This window comes from Gobio gobio, assembly GCF_949357685.1.
Source record: "Gobio gobio genome assembly, chromosome: 5".
Lineage (NCBI taxonomy): Eukaryota > Metazoa > Chordata > Actinopteri > Cypriniformes > Gobionidae > Gobio > Gobio gobio.
Window position 1 is genome coordinate 61,086,211 of NC_137101.1, and position 18,451 is coordinate 61,104,661.

The 18,451-nt window shown below is 42.6% G+C and overlaps 1 protein-coding gene across 2 annotated transcripts in view; it reads right to left on the reverse strand.

Annotated features, from left to right (window-relative positions):
- Nucleotides 1-13,844: 13,844 nt before the first annotated feature.
- The window catches only part of LOC307126267 (uncharacterized protein), a 32,765-nt gene continuing 28,158 nt past the window's right edge, over nt 13,845-18,451 (reverse strand). Inside the window, exon 3 of one of the 2 annotated variants that reach the window (XM_079816730.1) lies at nt 13,845-17,799. In XM_079816730.1, coding sequence (XP_079672856.1) covers nt 16,331-17,799 — 1,469 coding nt within the window. In that variant the 3' untranslated portion in view covers nt 13,845-16,330. The remainder of the gene's footprint in view (nt 17,800-18,451) is intronic. The other variant, XM_079816729.1, reaches the window with a different exon arrangement.

Sequence of the window (18,451 nt, forward strand, 5' to 3'; positions counted from 1 at the left end):
TGTGGAGAATGATGTGAACAGGGCCTACAATATTTACCTGGAAATATTTTGTACACTATATAACAAACACTGCCCTGTGCGTCAATATAGGAGGGAGAAACAAATACTAAAGTGTCCATGGTTAACACAAGGTCTACTTAATGCATGTAAAAAGAAAAATAATTTAAAATAATAATAAAAAAGGTAATAATTATAAGAGTTCCCTACAAAACGAGCAACCAAGTTATTCACAAGGTAGGATACCAAGAACATACAAATATACTGTTTTTACAAAGTAACATGCTTAAATGGACTTAATTTATTTTTACACTGCACAATTAGTGTATAAAGCAAATCAGGTCCTACTACCAGCAAATATTTAAAAACTATTCATAAAAAGAGATAGCTGTTACAATTTGAGAGGTTATTGCCATTTTAAAGTACTGACTTTCAGAACGACATGGAAAAAATAGGTAACAAATAGGTAACATAACAAAAACGTTTAAATACCAACCATTAGGCATTAAAAAGTCTCTCCATTTTCTCATCTTGTTAAAAACGCATCAAATAGCACTTTATTTAAACATTTACTCTCCGAATTCAGCCCCTTTGCAAAGCATGATAGGAAGTCTTGTTTGATTGGGTTACTTGATTGAAACGTGTTTGTAATGCAACTGCTCTGAGACGTGAAGGCTGAGGATCCAAATGCAGCTTTATTTCTAAGGGGCAATCCACACTCGTAATCATCAAACAGAGGTCATAACATGTAATCATTCCAATCAGGCAAACAAAACAAGAGAGACAGGCAAACGGGTAATCCACGGAACAGGCACGAAATCCAAAACCAAGAGACAAAAAAAACAGGTAAAACGCTCAGATTTGCAGTGTGAACAAAACAAGACTTCACCATGAATGAATTAGATAACCAGGCTTATATAGGGTGAGGTAAACAGGGTAATGAGACACAGGTGGATGGAATCAATGAGTGCTGATGAGTCCCAGCAAAGGATTATGGGAAATTTAATTTGTGATGAGGTGACAGTCCGGGGTGGAGTGCCCTCAGGTGGTAATCAGGGGCACTCTCACTGGTGATTGTGACAATGGCTGCGTTCGAAACCGCATACTCATTGAGTAGGTACTCATTTTCAATAAGTACTTACTTAACGAGCTCTAAAAGAGTAGGTACTATATTGCCTGATCTCGTTAAGTATGAATGCGATCCGCACTTTATGCGCCATGTTGACGTTATCATGTGATCTACGACGTTATCTCAAGCGCAACAACTTGAAAGACGAGTGACAGGTTTAATTCATCGATCTATAAATATCTTAATATTGATTAAACTTGCTAATTTTGTGGGCTTGTTGAAGAAACAGCTGCCCATTTATTTTGTGATATTAACCCTACTAATCTGACCCAGTTTTATCCTTACCAAAACCCACAATCGTGATCTCTAAAATATGTTGTTAATTTCTTTATTTTATATGCAAAACATTTCATCCACAAGCAAAATTGGCCTAAATCTCCTTTATATTTTCCTTTTTCTTTTTAAATTTAACTCCTGTTTTATCCCTCAAGCTTATGAAATAAAATTTAATTGCATGATGAATTATTCAAAGATATCTAACCTTGTTATTGTTTTTTCTTTGTATATAATGTATGCAAACCCATGATATTTGTTTTATTATTAGGATTGTTAAAGATACAACCATGTAATTATAAAATAAAAGATAGGCCTATGAGTGACAGGTGCAGTAACAGCTCAAAGCATCAGTAACTCCACAGCCCGACCTGTGCGGTTTCCCTCAGAGTCTGCACAGAGACGTCTTTCAGCTGCTCGAAGATCTCACCTTGGGAGAACACTGTTGATTTTATACTCTTAAAATGTAAGTTATCACTATTCAAAATTAAGATTACCCCAGAATGAATTGCATTGCTAGCCCACTAAAACACTTACAATAATAATAATAACAAATAATGACCAATACTTAATTTTTTTTTTTTTTTTTAAATTATATTGTTTTAGTAAAACAAGCAAAATGCAACTTGTTGTCATATGACATAGCGATGCATGAATACACACTAGACAAATGCAGCCGATGTGAATACCAATTTTCAGTCAAGCAATGAATAAATGCATGAGTTAATAAAATATTTTATTTACTGACAACAGGAAACATGAATTAATGAGTAAAAGAATGAATAAAAGTAAACATCACAAATGAATAAGTCACCATGAAACAAAGCTTTATTCAAACGTATTGTTCTAACAAACCATCACACATTTACAGACGGTGAACCCCACATCTGCTGCCCTCTCAACACAGGTTGATGAAGCAGTTGACCACCGTGAACACCTTCGCCTGTCCTAGCCGTCCCTCATGCCCCTTCTGAACCCCACAACCTTGAAGCAAGAGTGGGAGAACATGTGCGGGACAATCTCTGACTGCTGATGTCTGCTCCAAACATCCGTGTGTCTGCTCTCCATCAGCATGACTACTTAAAACGTTTTACAATTCATGTTGTCAGCATCCCATTTCTTGCCATATTTGATTTAATATTTTTACAATTACATGCTATTTGTATTGTAGCTTTATGACTTTTGTGGTGTAGTGGGCTAAACACTGAACTGATAAGCAGAAGGTTTCTGCTTCGATCTCCGCAGCCGTCACCACCAGTGTGTCCTTGAGCAAGGCTCAACCACAGAAGCTCTGCAGCAAATGCACAGACATCAAGAATCAGAAAAGTGCTGAAATAACTCTGTTTGAAATTAAAATAAAATACAACTTAAGATTTAAATGTATGTTTTATTCATTTCTGTAGTATACTCAAAGCCTTTGATGACAGCCTTCCTTCATCACCCTCTCTCCAGTCTCCACCAGATAAAACAAACACACACAAACACACACACACACACACACACACACACACACACACACGTGCTCTTCTGCCCCTGTAACATCAGACAACTTTCATGTTACCTGTATCTTAAACAACACCTTGATAAAAGCATAAAAGTTTATGTGCTCAATAGCCTTAAATGTTGAGGTAGTTGCTGATGTGTTAATGTTCCTCAATTCATCAACAGTATAATGGACAAATAAAAAAGATAACTTATGTTTAGTTACTTTATGTAGATCTATTAACATTACTGATGTTCATTTAAAGTAAGCAGTGTTGACCACAGTGAACTCTACATTATAGCACACACACATCACTCTGATCAGATGTCTATTTCATGCTGTGATGTCATCTGCAATACTTATCGAAAATGTTCCTGTCAGATGTTAAATAAACATTTAGTAAGCATCTTTATCTTTAAGTATATCGTTTATGTAAATCCACTTTGGAGACGTGTGTGTGTGTTACTGGAGCTCATACATAATAAAACGTGTTTTTACAGCCCAATCACAACTACACTATACTGTCTGTCGTCTTTACACTTTCAACAATTCAACAGTGTAACGTTACTCTACAGTAGTCCAACAAATGCGATTTTAACACAAGGAACCGTGATTTTGGTTTGTAATACTCACATTTGATTCGCTTTTCTCCGCCTGACGTATCCTTTCCTGTGGCCTCATGGGAAGGCAGGGATAGAAAAGTATCCGACGATGGGTGCTTCACAATCTGGCCGGAATCAGTAGGCCATCCGGGAACTTCTCGCCTACTCTTTTATGATTACTGAGATTTCGAACATACTTCTCCTTACACGTACTGTTTTCGCCTACTATATAGTAGGTAAGTAGGCATATTCGAACGCAACATCAGTATACGCACGTCCGAATCTCGCGAGAAATAGTCCAAAACCCTGGTAGTTCTCGCCTACTCTTTTATGAATACTATGGATTCGGACATACTATTCTCTCGCCTACTGCTTTTTACATACTATATAGTAGGGAAGTATGCGGTTTCGAACGCAGCCAAAGTTATTTCAAAATGAAAACATCAAATGATGTCAAAGAGTAACGGTTTTAATCAGTTTAACATTAATCAATTACATTTGAACCAGAAACCTGACATAATTGTGTTAAATCAAGATGAATTGCTTAAATAAAGTGAACCGCGTAAAATAATTTGAGTGTAACTATATAAACTAAATTACTGATCTGCCCACATTGTCACTGTATGATAATTAAAATGAGCTAGATGACATCACCGTTTTCTCCGGAGCGCTGTACAGCCAAATAAAATTATTTTGCATTATTTTCCTGTTTAATACTGTGAAGCTGCTTTGAAACAATCTGCATTGTAAAAAGTGCTATATAAATAAAATTGACTTGACTAGACTGACTTTCATATTTACATGACAAATTCTCAAAATGCTTTCTTGTCTGTATTTGTGTACTTGTATCATCAGTCGCTGCCCAAGTACTGTTCCAATTCAAAGTTCACATCTAGCCAAATACAGTTCAAATTCCCAGATGTGTTCCTGCTACGCTCCTTTTATCGAGGATGCATCAGCGGTGACTTGTGTGAACTTAAGGCAGCCAAGTATCCCAGAATGCATCTCACACTAATCAAATATAGTTTAAAGAGTTTTTCAACCCCTCCTTGAACGGTCACCTTATCGTGGTTTGAGTACCCGAATGATCCTAGGAGCTATGTTGTCTGAGGCTATATGCCCCTGGTAGAGTCTCCCAAGGCAAACAGGTATTTGGTGGTGGGCCAGACTAAGAGCAGTTCACAACCCCATTATGATCAAAATTAAAACAAGGACAAGACGACGCCCGGGATGGTGCAGCCGGGGCCCCACCCTGGAGCCAGGTATGAGGTTGGGGCTTGTATGCGAGCCCCTGGTGGCCGGGCCTCCCTCCATGGGGCCCGGTCGGGTTCAGCATGAATGAGCGACATGGGGCCGCCCTCCCGTGGGCACACCACCTGCAGGAGGGATCATAAGGGACCGGTGCATAGTGGATCGGTGGACCGACGAGGGTTAGGCCCCCGACGACCTGATCTCTGGACACGGCAACTGGCTTTAGGGACGTGGAATGTCACCTCGCTGGCGGGGAAGGAGCCTGAGCTTGTGCGGGAGGTCGAGAGGTACCGACTAGAGATAGTTGGGCTCACCTCCACGCACAGCTTGGGTTCTGGAACCACACTTCTTGAGAGAGGCTAGACTCTCTACCACTCTGGAGTTGCCCATGGTGAGAGGCGGTGGGCTGGAGTGGGTTTGCTTATGGCCCCCCAGCTCAGCCGCCATGTGTTGGAGTTCACCCCAGTGTACGAGAGGGTCGCTTCCCTGCACCTTCGAGTCAGGGATAGGTCTCTCACTGTCATATGTGCCTACGGGCCGAACGGCAGTGCGGAGTACCCGGCCCTCTTGGCGTCTCTGGCAGGGGTGCGGGAAAGTGCTCCGACTGGAGACTCTGTCGTTTTACTGGGGGACTTCAACGCCCACGTGGGTGGTGACAGTGACACCTGAAGGGGCGTGATTGGGAGGAACGGGCCCCTAATCTGAACCCGAGCGGTGTTCTGTTATTGGACTTCTGTGCTAGCCACGGCTTGTCCATAACGAACACCATGTTCAAGCATAAGGGGGTCCATCAGTGCACTCGGGTGAAGAGAGGGGCGGAGCTGTCACCTGATCACCACCTGGTGGTGAGTTGGATCCAATGGCGGGGGAGGAAGCTGGACAGACTTGACAGACCCAAACGTACTGTGAGGGTCTGTTGGGAACGTTTGGCGAGCCCCCTGTCAAAGAGATCTTCAACTCCCACCTCCGACGGAGCTTCGACCAGATCCCAAGGGAATCTGGAGATATTGAATCCAAGTGGACTATGTTCTCCACCTCCATTGTTGACGCGGCTGCTCTGAGCTGTGGCTGTAAGGTCTCCAGTGCCTGTTGAGGCGGCAATCCCCGAACCTGGTGGTGGACACCTAAAGTAAGGGATGCCGTCAAGTCCTATCGGGCCTGGCTGGCTTGTGGGACTCCTGATGCAGCTTACAGGTACCGGCAGGCCAAGCGGATTTCAGCCCGGGTAGATGTGGAGGCAAAAAATCGGCCTGGGAGGAGTTTGGTGAGGCATTGGAGAAAGACTATCGGTTGGCCTTAAAGAGAGTCTGGCAAACCGTTCGACACCTCAGGAGGCGGAAGCAGTGCCCTACCAACGCTGTTTACAGTGGAGATGGGCACCTGTTGACCTCAACTGGGGATATTGTCGGGCGGTGGAAGGAATACTTCAAGGATCTCCTCAATCCCACTGACACGTCTTCCATTGAGGAAGCAGTGGCTGAGGGCTCGGAGGTGGACTCGTCCATCGCCCGGGCTGAAGTCATCGAGGTAGTTAAAAAGCTCCTCGGTGTAATGAAACAACTCAGACAGGAGGGGAAACGAGCCACACTGTCAGTCGATAAACTTTATGTCGATGGAACACTCTACCGCAACCCCAATATCACCACCTGGTTATAGCACTTCATACACCACGCCAATATTCATCTCGATTGTAATTTTGTCACCCTCCCCTCCCTCTAACTTGCAGTAACCTACTGGCCCTGATGCTTCGAATTCGACCACTCTCCTCTCTCTTCCTATGTCTCGATCTCCCCCCTGTCCACTCTTTCTCTCTTTTTCTCTCAATGTTTAGTGTTCATTATGTTTTGTCTATACATGTTGGCTTGTATGTCCTGTTTGTTTTTGTTCATAATGTCTGTAGGCTGAACTTCAATTGTGATCCTTGTGTTTTTAATGCTAAACAGGAAATGCTGACGCCACTCCAGAACCAGATTTCTACCTCTTCATTCACGGTATCTACCCCACCCCCTATCCTGTACAACTCATACACATACCAGATTACATACCTATCGCTCTCCCTCCCTTTCCCCCTCTCCTCGTTGAGTCATATACACAACTGCACACCCCCTCACACACACACTGCCCATCTCGCCATCATATTTTTTCATAACTACTCGATCACAATATGGCACCACTTACGTTTTTGACTTGGAACATTCGTGGGGTTGGATCTCAGGCAAAGAGGATCAAAGTCTTTAAACATTTGGATAATTTAAAAGCTGACATATGCCTCCTACAAGAAACTCACCTCTCAGAATCAGACTACACCCGCATCAAATCAACAGAATTCAGTCACCTATTTTCAGCACATTACAACACAAAACAAAGGGGAGTTTGTATTTTGATTAGAAAAAGTATCTCATTCACTCATAACACTACCATCACAGACCCAGAAGGACGTTTTATCATCATAAACATCACAATTAACAGCACCCCTGTTACAATTGCTAATGTTTATGGTCCTAATATAGATGATCCAGTTTTCTTTCAGAACCTCTTTTCCTCCATCTCAACTCTATCTGACTGTCCCATCATAATCGCAGGCGACTTCAATACAGTTTTAGACCCCACAATAGACAGATCTGATCACTCAAAAAACAAACGAATCTGGCAATCCACAAAAACAATAAAACAGTTCATGAGCGATTTTGGCCTTGTCGATGGTTGGCGGCTTCAGCACCCGAACTCCAAAGACTACTCTTTTTTTTTCTCCAGTCCACCACTCTTATTCCCGTATTGATTATTTTCTAACCAGCAACTCTATCATGCCGAATATTTCTGATTCAACAATACATCCCATAGTCATTAGTGACCATGCTCCGGTCACAATCAAATGGAACAAAACCAACCTACAGAAACCCATTAGCAGATGGCGTTTCAACACATCTCTCTTGCAAGACCCAAAATTCAACAGTTTTATTAGGAGAGAGTGGGAATTCTGTCTAGAAATGAACGATTCCCCTGGAACCTCTCCATCCCTCCTGTGGGAAACAGGAAAAGCAGTGATTAGAGGAAGAATTATTTCATACTCGGTATATAATAAAAAGAAAGAAAAAGAACAGGAAGTAGAACTAAATAACAAAATTAAACAATTGGAAGAAATCAATGCAAGCAACCCAACAGAAGAAACACAATCGGAACTGAGAAAATATAAATTCAAACTCAATGAAATTCTCAACAAACACACTCAATTTATGATCCATCGTTTAAGGCAAGAAAACTTCCACCATAGCAATAAATCAGGTAAATACTTAGCAAATCAAATTAGACGGAACAAAGAAAAAGCAACAATCCCAGTCATAAAGAACGCAGCAGGGAAGCCAACCAGCTCACCCGAAGAAATAAATCAGGTTTTTTACAATTTTTACAATAAACTATATTCTTCAGAAATAAACCCCAATCAGGAATCCATTGACTCATTCCTAAATAGCATCAAATTACCACAACTAAATGAAAATCAAACAAACAATTTAGAGTCACCTATAACTCAACAAGAACTGTATGCTGCTCTTAAACATATGCCTAATAATAAAGCACCAGGTCCGGATGGCTTCCCTGCTGAGTTTTACAAACAATTCTGGTCCATCTTGGCTCCACTTTTCATCAGAATGATTAATGAATCAAAACAAAAAGGAAGACTTCCAGCTAGTTCCACAACAGCGTCAATTTCACTCCTCCTTAAGCCCAATAAGGACCCAACAATGCCATCCAGCTACCGGCCAATCTCTCTTCTCAATGTTGACAATAAAATAATCGCCAAAACATTAGCACGTAGACTAGAAGAGGTGTCTCCATCCATTATCCACCCAGACCAAACTGGCTTCATTAAAGGCAGAATTTCATCCTCCAACACCCGCAGACTGTTTAATGTCATGTACCACTCCTCAACTCTTCAAAAAAATACCATTATAGCAACTCTTGACGCAGAAAAAGCTTTTGATAGGGTAAACTGGAATTTCCTGTTTTCCACTTTGGGGCGGTTTGGTTTCGGGGAATCGTTCATTAAATGGGTAAAACTTCTTTACACTTCACCTTCAGCCACAGTGATCACCAATGGACTAACATCACAAAGTTTCACTCTACACCGGGGAACTAGACAGGGATGCCCACTCTCCCCTTTTCTATTTACCATCTTCATTGAACCCCTAGCATCCGCCATCCGTCAGAACCCCCGCATCAAGGGAGTTCAGACTCCAACTATGGATCATAAAATCAGTCTCTACGCCGACGACATCCTTCTCTTTCTTCAAGACCCCATAGCATCAGTACAAGAAACAATTAAACTCATTGACACATTCTCTAATATTTCTGAATACTCAATCAATTGGAATAAGTCTGCAATTCTCCCTTTACACTCGAACAGCTGGGATGTGACAGCCCACTCTTCACCGATCCCACTCTGCACTAATTATATCACATATTTAGGGATAAAGGTCTCCGCCAAGCTGTCAGACTTATTTACTCTAAATTTCTCCCCACTGCTCAATTCAATAGTTGATGACCTACAGCGCTGGATGAACCTCCCACTATCCATCATGGGCAGGATATCAGTCATCAAAATGACAATATTACCCAAAATAAATTATTTATTCTCAATGATTCCGACTCAGCCCCCCTCACTCTGGTTTAAGACTCTCGACTCAACAATTACTAAATTCTACTGGAAAAATAAGACACCAAGAATCAAACTGACCACTCTACAAAAACCTAGAGTACTGGGAGGACTAGAGGCTCCACACTTCCAGCACTATGGCCTAGCCAACCAGCTTCAATACATCTACAAATGGTTACATCCCACCCCCTCAGACAACACCTGGTTAGACTTAGAACAAACCATCTGCAAGGATATTCAGATCTCAGACCTCCCGTTCTGCAGTCAGTCAGTCAAAAAACATCCTTCCTTCAAAGCACCAACAGTATCGTCCAGTCTGACAGCCTGGTGGAAATTCTATCACATTACTGATTCACCTGTAGCACCATCAATTCGCACCCCAATTTGGAATAACCCCGACTTCATTGTCAACAAAAAAACACAAAATTTTCTCACATGGATAGGCAAGGGTATCACTCAACTTCACCACATCATTCAAGACAATAATCTGGTTTCATTCTCTTATTTGGTCCAGAAGCACGGCATCGAGAGTAAACACTTCTTAGAATACCTACAAATTAAATCATCTATTCAAGCAAAAATTAATATTCAAACCGTTAACCTGGACATCCCTCCACCAATCTTGGAGCTGATCAACATTCCCTCACCCAAAAAAATTCTCTCCAACATATACAAAATTATATCTCGTTCAGAAAAAACATTAAGCCTGCCATATCACAAATGGGAATCAGACTTGTCCATTACTCCCGGTGCCGACTTCTGGACCCAAATCTGTAAAAACGTCTATCTAATGACAAAAAATAGTAATCTACAACTAATACAATACAAGGTACTTCACAGATTTCACTTCACTGCACAGAAATTGTCTAAAATGGGGTTTGGTTCTGATCTATGTTCTCACTGCATGCAAAATAACCCAGACACATACATTCATGCTGTCTGGCAATGCACTCCAGTCAGCCGTTTTTGGGTAAGTGTCACAGAATCACTCTCTTCTATCTTTGGCTGTCACATCCCAGCAACCCCTTCCCTATGCATTCTTGGTGATACTACCACAATCAATTTAAGAACCTCATGCAATAAAACACTTCTAGTAGCACTGACTATCGCCAAGAAAACAATCCTCATGAACTGGAAATCAAGGAACAATATACATATTACTCACTGGAAAAACTTGTTAACAGATTATATATCCATAGACAATCTATCATCTCCAAACTTAACCAATACTCGAGATACACCCTCCCTTTGGTCACCTTTCATCACCTACTTACAGCCCTGACCCTCTGTGCCTGAGATCCAAGTCACAACGTCAGATCCACACAATTCTCCACATCCACATGTAAATAGCCACAAACACTAGGGCGGAGGATGGTAGCTGGAACAATTATTATTATTATTATTATTAATCATTATTAATTACATATCAATAGAATCTCCCTCTCCCCTTCCTCCCTCTTCTATCTCCTTTTTTCCTAATAACGTTATTCTTTTTCCCCTCCCCTCTCTCTCTCTCTCGACTTCTCTCTACTCATCTCTATTCTGCCTGGGTCCCATGGATGGCTCGGACGGCCCGGTCCTGTCGGGTTGCCATGTTGGTTTGGTGTTGGTCGATCCGGTGGGGTATCTGTGGGTTCTGGGCCCCCATGGAGCGCCCTCCTCACTCGGACATGCACACGCCTCACCCTGGTAGCACTCAACACGCCTTACTCTCTTTTAAATGCTCTACACATTAGGCTGCACACATCTTACTTCCACCAATAATAAGAACAACAAAACAGACTAGGGTATGTGAGGTGTACATGTAGATGCCTTAGCAGGTGTTTCACTGCACGCCTCACTTCTTTTAATGCATAAATTCCAGAGAAAGCACATATCCACTAATACATAGGGGGGGTTGTGCAGGGGGGAATCTGGGTAGATATTCACCCTGCATATCCACTTCTTTTAATGCATTACATTAGAGAAAGCCCACAATTTAGCCATTCACACTCATACATAGGACGAGAGTGGTGGGTTGAGTATTGGCTCTGGGGTCGGGGTGTGGTAGGTCGGGGGGGGGGGGGTTGTGTGCTGGGGGCCTGGGGGCCGGATGGCACGCAGGGCCTTCCCTCTGCCGCCTCACCATGGTATACCTTGTGCGGGGGCCGGAGGCACTGTGGCTATGTATGGGTGCCCAGGCAGCCTGCTTAATCAGTCAGTCAATCAATTATTTAAATTTTTTTTTTTTTTTTCACTTATTTTTATCCTATGTAATGAAAATAACTAGGTTTTTTTTTTTTTCTCTCTTTTTCCTCCTCTGTAACCATCCTATGTGATCCAGCTTCTATCACCCCGGCCCAACAGTAAGCCAGCATTACTCCTTATATACACCCACACACACACACACACACACACACACACACACACACACTAACACACAGACATTCCCACATACTCATCAAACCCCCCCCCCCAACCCCGCAAGGCCACGACTTCTACATTCCCAGATCCACCATCCGTACTCAACTCCCAACCCCCCACAATCCCGCCCCCCCTTCTGTTTCTTCACTCCTGTCACTTATTTTATTCTCGTCATTTAATTTCTGTCATTTCATATCTATAGTCAACCTGTATGCAATAACACTCAGCCTCTATACCTGTTGTAAATGTTATTTCATGTCAAGATAATATTCTAATATTATGTCTAGTACTCGTGTCTATTGTATTGTTGTAGTTTGTTTGTAACTTCATTCTTGTTTACAATAAAAAATAAATAAAAAAAAGCTCCTCGGTGGCAAGGCACCGGGGGTGAATGAGATCCACCCTGAGTACCTCAAGTCTCTGGATGTTGTGGGGCTGTCTTGGCTGACACGCCTCTGCAACATTGCGTGGCGGTTGGGGAAAGCACCTCTGGACTGGCAAACCGGGGTGGTGGTCCCTCTTTTCAAGAAGGGGGATAGGAGAGTGTGTTCCAACTACAGGGGGAATCACACTTCTCAGCCTTCCCGGGAAAGTCTATGCCAGGGTACTGGAGAGGAGAATTCGGCCGATAGTGGAACCTCGGATTCAGGAGGAACAGTGTGGTTTTTAACCCAGTCGTGGAACACTGGACCAGCTCTATACTCTTTCCAGGGTGCTGGAGGGTTCATGGGAGTTTTCCCAACCAATCCACATGTGTTTTGTGGATTTGGAGAAGGCATTTGACTGTGTTCCTCGTGGCACCCTGTGGAGGGTGCTCTGGGAGTATGGGGTCCGGGGTCCCCTGCTTAGGGCTGTTCGGTCCCTGTACGACCAGAGCAGGAGTTTGGTCTACATTGCCAGCAGTAAGTCAGACTTGTTCCCGGTGCATGTTGGACACCAGCAGGGCTTCCCTTAGTCACCGGTTCTGTTCATAATTTTTATGGACAGAATTTCTAGGCGCAGCCAAGGGCTGGAGAGTGTCCGGTTTGGGGACCACGTGATTTCGTTGCTGCTTTTTGCAGATGATGTTGTCGTGTTGGCCTCCTCAGACCAGGCCCTTCTGTGTGCACTGGGACGGTTTGCAGCCGAATGTGAAGCGGCTGGGATGAGAATTAGCACCCCGAGGCCATTGATCTTAGTCAGAAAAGGGTGGCTTTCTCACTTCAGGTTGGTGGAGAGTTCCTGCCTCAAGTGGAGGAGTTCAGGTATCTTAGGGTCTTGTTCACGAGTGAGGGAAGGTTGTAACGGAAAACTGACAGACGGATCGATGCAGCTTCTGCAGTAATGTGGTCAATGTACCGGTCTGTCCTGGTGAAGAAGGAACTGAGCTGCAAGGCGAAGCTCTCGATTTACCGGTCTGTCTACATTCCTACTTTCACCTATGGTCATGAGCAGTGGGTCATGACCGAAAGGACAAGATCCCGAATACAGGTGGCCGAAATGAGCTTTCTCCGCAGGGTGGCTGAGCGCTCCCTTAGAGATGAAGCTCGGTCACTCGGGAGGAGCTCAGACTAGAGTTGTTGCTCCTCCACATCGAGAGGAGCCAGCTGAGGTGGCTCAGGCATCTATTTCGGATGCCTCCTGGACGCCTTCCCAGTGAGGTGTTATGGGCATATCACACTGGAAGGAGGCCCCGCTGGAGGGATTATGTCTCCCGGCTGGCCTGGGAACACCTCAGGGTTCCCCTGGAAGAGCTTGAGGAAGTGGCTAGAGAGAGGGAAGTCTGGGCATCTCTGCTCAGACTGTTGCCCCCACGACCCGGCCCCGGATAAGTGGAAGAGGATGGATGGATGGAGTTTTTCAGGCGAGAAAGTAGTTTAAAGCTCAAATCTATGGTTTATTGTTTATAGTACATATTCACATATTGCCTGAACCACATATTAATAGGTTGGGTTTATATTTAATCTTGTTTTAAATATACATGCAGTAAAGATAATCAATGTATGCTTTGCCTGGACCACATTTGTGTGGCCATTAATGTTTAAAATTCTTAAAATGAAAAAGAAGAGGCAGAGTGCTGTTTTAAAACATATTTTGTTTTATTGTTGTCTAAAATATGCATACAGATTGTCTAAAATATACATACAGGAACCACGAGTAGCCAGAGTGAACTGAGTGACGCTATCAAGAATGCTGCTCCATTTGCAGAATTACCGACTGTGTCTTCCCGTCCTCGGGAGTTCGTTCTGCTGAATCGGACTTGGCAAGTCTAAACTACAAGAGTGAAACTCTCAAGCATTTAGAGTAAAAATACACTATATTGCCAAAAGTTTTGGGACTCCTGCCTTTACATGCACATGAACTTTAATGTCATCCCATTCTTAATCCCGTAGGGTTTAATATGGTTAGGTTAGGTTACTTTATTAATACCCACAGGTAAATTTGTTTTGCAGTATGATGACATGACGAGAAAAGAGCATCTAAATCACAAAAACAAACCAAAAAAACCAAAAACAACAATTACATGATACATGTGCTCAAGGATCCACCACTCAAGACTTATAATAGTATATAAACCTGTACATTCATATACAAATGCACATCCCTACATACACTCACCTAAAGGATTATTAGGAACACCATACTAATACTGTGTTTGACCCCCTTTCGCCTTCAGAACTGCCTTAATTCTACGTGGCATTGATTCAACAAGGTGCTGAAAGCATTCTTTAGAAATGTTGGCCCATATTGATAGGATAGCATCTTGCAGTTGATGGAGATTTGTGGGAGGCACATCCAGGGCACGAAGCTCCCGTTCCACCACATCCCAAAGATACTCTATTGGGTTGAGATCTGGTGACTGTAGGGGGTATTTTAGTACAGTGAACTCATTGTCATGTTCAAGAAACCAATTTGAAATGATTCGAGCTTTGTGACATGGTGCATTATCCTGCTGGAAGTAGCCAAATAAAGGGATGGACATGGTCAGAAACAATGCTCAGGTAGGCCGTGGCATTTAAACGATGCCCAATTGGAACTAAGGGGCCTAAAGTGTGCCAAGAAAACATCCCCCACACCATTACACCACCACTACCAGCCTGCACAGTGGTAACAAGGCATGATGGATCTATGTTCTCATTCTGTTTACGCCAAATTCTGACTCTACCATCTGAATGTCTTAACAGAAATCGAGACTCATCAGACCAGGCAACATTTTTCCAGTCTTCAACTGTCCAATTTTGGTGAGCTCGTGCAAATTGTAGCCTCTTTTTCCAATTTGTAGTGGTACCCGGTTGGGTCTTCTGCTGTTGTAGCCCATCCGCCTCAAGGTTGTGCATGTTGTGGCCTCACAAATGCTTTGCTGCATACCTCGGTTGTAACGAGTGGTTATTTCAGTCAAAGTTGCTTTTCTAACAGCTTGAATCAGTCAGCCCATTCTACTTTGACCTCTAGCATCAACAACGCATTTTCGCCCACAGGACTGCTGCATACTGGATGTTTTTCCCTTTTCACACCATTCTTTGTAAACCCTAGAAATGGTTGTGCGTGAAAATCCCAATAACTGAGCAGATTGTGAAATACTCAGACCGACCCGTCTGGCACCAACAACCATGCCACACTCAAAATTGCTTAATCACCTTTCTTTGCCATTCTGATATTTAGTTTGGAGTTCAGGAGATTGTTTTGACCAGGACCACACCCCTAAATGCATTGAAGCAACTGCCATGTGATTGGTTGATTAGATAATTGCATTAATGAGAAATTGAACAGGTGTTCCTAATAATCCTTTAGGTGAGTGTATATACATACATATACCTATACCTATATAAACATACATAAATACACAGATAAAACCCCTATTTATTATTCAACACTGTTAAAACAGCAGCAATAAAGATGCTTTTATACCGCTTTGTTCTGCATCTTGGGACTAAAAACCTCCATCCAGAGGGAAGAAGCTCAAACTGACTGCGCACTGGAGGGAGTCATTTAAAATAGAGGTAGCCATCCTCTGTAACTGTCAGGTATACAGGGATGTTGGATACAACTGTGACTCACCAACCAACCGACTGACTAAACCATTTAGCTTTGCTTTTCTTGCTTTTAAGGAATTTCTTGCTTTTAAGGATCTATTACCAAAATCAAACCATGCCACCAGGGAAAAGGACAAAACTGACTCAATAAAAGCATGATAAAACATGTTTATTATCGTTCGGTCAATATGAAAGTGTGATAATTTCCTTAGACAATATAAACGTTGGTGACCCTTTTTACACACAGCTGCACATTTAGCTTCAAAGTTCAAGAGTTGGCCAACCCTTTGCAGCTATAACAGCTTCAAGTCTTCTGGGAAGGCTTTCCACAAGGTTTCGGAGTGTGTTTATGGGAATTTTTGACCATTCTTCTAGAAGCACATTTGAGGTCAGACACTGATGTTGGACGAGAAGGCCTGGCTCGCAGTCACCGCTCTAATTCATCCCAAAGGTGTTTTATCGGTTTGAATTCAGGACTCTGTGCAAGCCAGTCAAGTTCCTCCACACCAAACTCGCTCATCCATGTCTTTATGGACCTTGCTTTGTGCACTGGTGCGCAGTCATGTTGGAGCAGGAAGGGGTCATTACCTCTTGGCAGGTGTGAGCCTTCTCTCCAGGGTGAACTCTCATGTGGACTTTAAGATGCTCTTTTCGAGTGAAACTCTTTCCACACTGTTGGCAGGTGTAAGGCTTCTCTCCAGTGTGAATTCTAATGTGTTCCTCAAGGGTTCCTCTTCGAATGAAACTCTTTCCACACTGTGGGCAAATGTAAGGCTTCTCTCCAGTGTGAATTCTCATGTGTTCCTCAAAGTTTCCTTTATGATTGAAACTCTTTCCACACTGTTGGCAGGTGAAAGGCTTTTCTCCCGTGTGAATTCTCATGTGTTCCTCAAGGGTGCTTTTTCGAGTGAAACTCTTTCCACATTGAAGGCAGGTGAAAGGCTTCTCTCCAGTGTGAAGTCTCATGTGGACTTTAAGTTGTTTTGTTTGAATGAAACTCTTTCCACACTGTTGGCAGGTGTGAGGCTTCTCTCCAGTGTGAATTTTCAGGTGGCTTTTAAGATTTCCTTTAGTATTGAAACCCTTTCCACACTGTTGGCAGGTGAAAGCCTTCTCTCCAGTGTGAATTATCAGGTGGCTTTTAAGACTTCCTTTATGAGTGAAACTCTCTCCACACTGTTGGCAGGTGTAAGGTTTCTCCCCAGTGTGAACTCTCATGTGGACTTTAAGATTCCATGATTGAGTGAAACTCTTTCCACACTGTTGGCAGCTGTAAGGCTTCTCTCCAGTGTGAACTCTTATGTGTTCCTCAATGCTTCTTTTATGATTGAAGCTCTTTCCACACTGTTTGCAGGTGTAAGGCTTCTCTCCAGTGTGAACTCTCATGTGGACTTCAAGATGTTCTTTTTGATTGAAACTCTTTCCACACTGTTGACAGGTGAAATGCTTTCCTCCAGCGTGAAATCTCATGTGGCCTTTTAGACTCCATTTATGATTGAAACCCTTTCCACACTGTTGGCAGGTGTAAGGCTTCTCTCCAGTGTGAATTCTCATGTGGACTTTAAGATTCCATGTTTGAGTGAAGCTCTTTCCACACTGTTGGCAGGGGAAAGGCTTCTCTCCAGTGTGAATTCTCATGTGGCCTTTAAGATTTCCTTTATTATTGAAACCCTTTCCACACTGTTGGCAGGTGAAAGCCTTCTCTCCAGTGTGAATTATCATGTGGCCTTTAAGATGCCCTTTTTGAGTGAAACTCTTTCCACACTGTTGGCAGGTGTGAGGCTTCTCTAAAGTGTGAATTTTCCTGTGGACTTTAAGGTGTCGTTTTTCAATTAAACTCTTTCCAGCCTTTTGAGTGATTTTTTGTGAGGAAATCTTTTCAGTCTGTGAGCAACTAAAAGATTTTTCTTCAGCTATGAAATCATGATGTAGCCCATCCAGATCTTTCTCTTCCATTTTATTTAGTTCTTGACTCTTCACTTTCAGTGCCATCAAATCTAAAAGAGACAAAAACAAGTTAACCCCAGTTTCATGAGTTCACACTTACATATAATTTATAGAGAGTACATTTAAATGCGTAAACTGCCACAGTTTTTATCGAAGTGGTTTGGAAAATAGGGCTTTGCGATTTTGGGAAAATATCTAATTGCAATTTTTCTGACAGATACTATGATTGCGATTCGATTTGCGATAAATTTTTTTTAAAGTCAAGCTCAATGGTGGTTCTTGACCACACTAACTAGGGGGGCCAGGCAGGGGCCACTTGTGCTTTTAGGGGGCATACATTTACATTTAGCTTAACCAGTAGTTAAATAGGTAGTTCACCTAAAAATTACAAATCTATCACCATTTACTCACCCCCATGTCGTTCCAAATATGACTATGTTGAACACAATATTAACTTATTTATTTTATTAAACTGATGTATAAGATCAGTACCGATTTTTACACCCCCACCAGAAGCCTTTGCTCAGCTAAGGAACGACGGCTTGTGGTACCATCACAGAGAGGCAGAAAATCCCTCTTCAGAACATTTACATTCACCGTTCCCTGCTGGTGGAACAATCTTCCCACCTCCATTCGAATTACAGAATCACTGACAACATTCAAAATACAGCAGAAAACTCACCTCTTCAGTTACCACTTAAC